Source organism: Hippichthys cyanospilos, chromosome 4 (genome assembly GCF_059441005.1).
Source record: "Hippichthys cyanospilos isolate Australia breed blue-spotted pipefish chromosome 4, RoL_Hcya_1.0, whole genome shotgun sequence".
NCBI classification, from domain to species: Eukaryota; Metazoa; Chordata; class Actinopteri; order Syngnathiformes; family Syngnathidae; genus Hippichthys; species Hippichthys cyanospilos.
In genome coordinates, this window is record NC_142372.1 from 19,037,028 (window position 1) to 19,042,027 (window position 5,000).

General features: G+C 37.5%; 1 protein-coding gene across 2 annotated transcripts in view; it reads right to left on the reverse strand.

The window, feature by feature from the left end:
• Nucleotides 1–5,000, reverse strand: part of hsd17b12b (hydroxysteroid (17-beta) dehydrogenase 12b) — a 23,047-nt gene that overhangs the window by 4,655 nt on the left and 13,392 nt on the right. For both annotated transcript variants that reach the window (XM_088412915.1, XM_088412914.1), the window contains 7 exons: nucleotides 4,404–4,450; nucleotides 4,221–4,296; nucleotides 3,593–3,700; nucleotides 3,324–3,388; nucleotides 3,099–3,143; nucleotides 1,788–1,822; nucleotides 1,435–1,516 (listed from right to left, as the gene is read on the reverse strand). In XM_088412915.1, coding sequence (XP_088269041.1) covers nucleotides 1,435–1,516; nucleotides 1,788–1,822; nucleotides 3,099–3,143; nucleotides 3,324–3,388; nucleotides 3,593–3,700; nucleotides 4,221–4,296; nucleotides 4,404–4,450 — 458 coding nt within the window. The remainder of the gene's footprint in view (nucleotides 1–1,434; nucleotides 1,517–1,787; nucleotides 1,823–3,098; nucleotides 3,144–3,323; nucleotides 3,389–3,592; nucleotides 3,701–4,220; nucleotides 4,297–4,403; nucleotides 4,451–5,000) is intronic.

Here is a 5,000-nt window from a genome sequence, read left to right on the forward strand (position 1 = left end):
TACTTTTTATCCTGTTCCATTCTTACTCAATGACAGAGTAAAACTTTTTTCCTCCTTAGGCTAGAAGTGTGTGTTCTTCCTGTAGTCATCCTGGGAGTTGAAAAAAATAAGAAAGGAACAGAACAGGCTTATCCTGCAAAATAGTCTGAAGGCAAGTCATTATATGTACGGGGTGATTCGGTGAGTCAAGTTTGTAAAAAAAAAAAAAAAAAAGTGTGAAAACTGGATGTCAAAATGTTTTGTGATATCTACAACAATACCATTATGTTTGAAATCCATGGTCAAGTAAGCGCGAGCATCTCAATGCCGGCCTTGGGCAAGACATCCCTGGATAATGTTAAGCCAAATATAATTATAAAAATCAGGTATGTGTTTTGTTTTCCAACCTCACAACTTCGCACTAAGAGGCACTATACTACCATACAATGCAATATGATCCTCCCAATAATAATAAAAGCAATGGAAGCAGCACCATGGCTACACACGGCTTCTTTTTGACTATTCTTTGTTTGCGTTTGTTGTAATTAACCCTGCTATATTTAGAATTTATTCTCTCTCTAACTCTACAAGTTGGTAAAGAACAGACATAAAAAGACTAAACAAGTGGTAAATCTTTCATAATTGACCACAACTGAACATAATTTGTGATGTCCTTGAAGAGTCAGAAGCTGTTCAATCAAACCAAGATTAATTTGAAACACGGTATGCATTGATTTTTCAGATAAGGAATGGAAATGCCTTTGCAGAGGTCTTCCTACTGCCGTGTTTTCATTTGGGTGATGCATACATACACATGTACCATGGTCTGAGATTTGGAGGAGATGGCTTTCATCCCAACATCTTCACACTGAGCTACTTCATCCACCCTATCCCTTTCCAGGCATTGCCCATGAGAACGATAAAGTTCAAAGCACATTGATACAATCCACAGTGGAAAACACTCTCAAAAACCATCTCCAAAAACTCGCAAAAGTTTGAGTACTTGTTTACAGTTAAACTTAACATAGTTAGTTTAGCACGTAACATGTCACAAACGTTGAAAGGAAAAAAAAAATACCCAAACTAATGTTGTTGTAGTTTTTATTTAACCTAGTTTTGCCTTTAAAATCTGTTCAATAGGGGATTGGCAACAAAACAATGCTTGTTGTTTCCTCCCAAATATGTAAAAAGAAACCGTGCAAGTTTGGTATTTTAGCAATAAACCTAAGTCAAAATTTGCATTTCGCAGGCCACATAAAATGATGCAGGCCGGATCTAGCCACCGGGCCTTGAGTTTGGCACTTGCATTTTAGAGGTCTAATTTTGGACTGCAATCCTGCAATATTTTTCCTCACGGCCATTAGAATCTAACACCAGCCCATGCCCAGTGAGCTGCAATGATAAATCTATGCTCATTTTTAATTTTACATTTGGATTTAAAAATAACCGTTTTACCTTAGATGCAGAGTAGACCGTGAGCAAAGGAACAGGGTACATCCCACTGGCAGAAGAGATGTTGAGAATAGCGCCCTTTTTACTGAAATCACACAACCGATGACTTGGCATCAGGTATAATGGTATCTAATTGGCATAAAACAATATGGAAAAATCAATACAGGCAACAAACACTGAAGATGACACGGGCCCTGGATGTTAATCTTATTGTTTACAAGTGAATAGTGTTCATAATATATAGTTTGGGAGCCTATCAGACTAAATGCGCAAGACAGTAAACACAAGTCTACAAAGTCAAACAAATTACATTTATAAAATTGTCAGCTTTGGCAATATAACAAAAGATTGCTTACCGCTCAACCATTTGAGGCAAAACAAGTCTCGTCATCTTGGCAAGAAGATGGGAGCAATAGAGAAAAACAAAAAACAAATGGAAAGTCAACAAGTCAAAACAAAAACAAGGATCAAAATGTGTGGTGCCTGGACAAGTGTTTGTCCATTTGTCAATGTTTGTGTGGGTTGTGTGTGGTGAGACAAAAAGATGAAGGTGACAATTATAGCTGAGAGCAGTTTGAAGATTCACTAGATAAAATAAATTCTGTTAGTTGAAGTGTTTGGCAGGTGGGTTGTTGGTCTTGGAACAACCAAAAACAGAGAAGAGGAATGGCAAAGTACCTACCTCAATTGATAATAATTGAATAATAACTGAATAATTGAATTATTCCAGAAGTTGTACTCACTTCACACAAGCACATTGAAGAAAAAAAAAACAAAAAAAAAAAACTTCTGACCAAATAAAACGTGTGACAAACCTACAAGGATTTTACAGAGATGACAAATTGGAATCTACAAACTTATGATTCAAAACACTGTCACATCCTTTGCTTTTGCCATGTTTTTATTGCAATCTATAGGTGGGTAAATCATCTTCAGTCAGTCAAAGATATTGCAGTGTTTTATGCATATTTCTGGAGGGGTGATATTTTTGTTCATTTACGTTTAGATACATTCCACCGAAATGATCAGATTATGGGCAATCCATCGCCAAAGCGATGAGTCGTTGACAGAAACACCGTCGTCGGTGAGTGCCTCCACATTGTCTGTGTGTGCTTCGACACAAAGCCTTGAAAGAAAATACACAGCCCGAGCACCAACTGAGGGGGGGGGTTTCTGTCTGATAATCTGAGTCAACGCAGATGGTTCTTTATCAGTCTGCTTATTTTAATGAGGTTTCATTTCATAAGGCACTCGTCAAAAGTGTGGAAGCGCTCACCTAAGGTGGGCGTTTCATCAGCGACTCGCTGCTTTGGCGACAGATTGCTGCAAATGAACAAATGTGGAAAGCCCATTAAATGGTAACATTGAATTAATAAGTAAACTGATAACTACTTTTGCAAAATATCAATCAAAATAGTCTTCAATTCAGTGGAATTAAAACACCTGGGTCTTAGAGCCGTCGTTAGAGCCGTCCCCTTTGCTTTTTGACACTTGAACTTGAATGCCTTATATTTAAAATAATCTTGTATTTTTTTTTTCCCCTCTCTGAGTTTGGTCTCAACTTTTGGCTGCTTCTGGCTCTTGACTACACTTGCCCATGCAGAGGTATGTGCACTATTGTGTGAATTGTACATGTATTGTATTCAATTTCACTTTGCAGCACTTACCTGGCACACTGATGTGATGTTGACATTCACCAGCGTGTCAATGAACTGAAACAAGAGCAACATAGCATGACATTAATTGTGTGCATTTGCACGTGTGATTGTGGTATCTGGTGTGGTCATTGCAAAAGTGAAGTGAGCACACTAAAAAATAATGTTTCATATGCAAGTTATTTCTACAGTGTGTAAGAATAGACAAATAGAATTGAATAAAAAACAATGACTTACACTATCCAGATTAGCGATGTTGAGGAAAAATTCTGGGTACGAATAAGATATTCCAACATTGTTCACTGTTCACACACAAACGCACACACAAAGGAATCATTGCATCTTCCCAATGCAACCTGAGGGGGGCAGCAGAAGGCTATAAAAACAAGAAACATTTGCCGACAACAGAATCTATTAATATGAACAAAGCATGTTCATTAGAGCAGATTTCGATTCAAACTGGCCAAGGCGTGACGTGATATGAGGGAGGTAAAAAGGTATGTTACCTAACACTCCGACCTTGAGACCCGCAAGTCCATCTTCAATCTTGGAGTAAATGTTTACTGAACTGAAGTCCGCTGTAATGGTTTTTGTCTGAACACCAAATTTGCTCTCTGTAGATTTGAATCAAGATGTTAATTATGAGGCATCAGTTAAATGTTTGCACCCACATTTATGGCACCGCATTCTGTAACGACTGACTTTATATTATAGTAGTCCCTTAAAAATATTTCATGTGATTTAATTGCTCAACATTCATATTTACTGACGTTATACTATTATTAGGACCCGATATGAATATTCAGCAAGATTGCTTGGATTATCAAATGGAGTTAAACAGCTGCTGAAAAATGAAGGCTGTTGTAACATTCTATTTGGCTACTTGCAGTGCAGTTCCGCACAACTGTAAGTGGCAATCATAATGACAACACAAAGGACAACTAGATAAAACTTCATTATGAATTTTGTAAAGGTTGAAATGTTTATACTGCTCTTACATGAGATCACATAAAACTGTGCAGGTGTAGCTCATAATTTTGTCAGTACTGTTGCGCTTTTGGCCAAAAGTAACAATGGTGTAAGATTTATAGACTGACTACAGTCTATATATGTAAACATTTGTGTATTCCTTACCAATAGCTTTGGATACTTCATCTAGCTTCTCTTGAGACCGACTAATCAGCACAATGGAAAAGCCCCTCCGTGCCAGCTAAAACAATACATCAGCATAATAATTAGGTATGTTTATTGAACAATGTAGCACAGCGCATGTGTGTGTGTGTGTATGTGTGTGTGTGTGTGTGTCTGCGCGTATACCTCCTCAGCATAGGCTTTGCCGATCCCATCTGTTGCTCCCGTCACAACTAGGCACAAAAAATAAAAATAAAAACATGTATGGTCTGCAAAATAATAAATAAATAAATAAAAACATGTATGGTCAAATACGCACGCAACATGGTCTGAATTTACTCGTTGCACATCAACATTACACATGTGAAGACGACATGAAAAATAAGTGAATGAAACAATGCCCTTTTAATATAGCATTTAAATACCTCAGTGCATCTTAGCGTAACAAGTGTGTTTCAGCTTATCGGACAGGACAATAAATTGGAAAAACATGAGTTTCTCCACAATTACTAGAGGTTAGTTTGCTAAAATAAATCAGCAAATGCCTAACCATGAATATGTTTACTATACTACCAACATCACCAGTGTAGATAGTTGTACCCTTATTTCTATACTACCAACATCACCAGTGTAGATAGTTGTACCCTTATTTCTGTAGCAAAAGTATCGATCTGTGTTATTTATACACAAAAGCCTCTAAGTATTTAACCATCACATAGCCTCTGCCGATCCCTTCTCCTGTCCGGGCAGTCTTTTAGAGTACAGATGGTGCTGAGGCGCCAA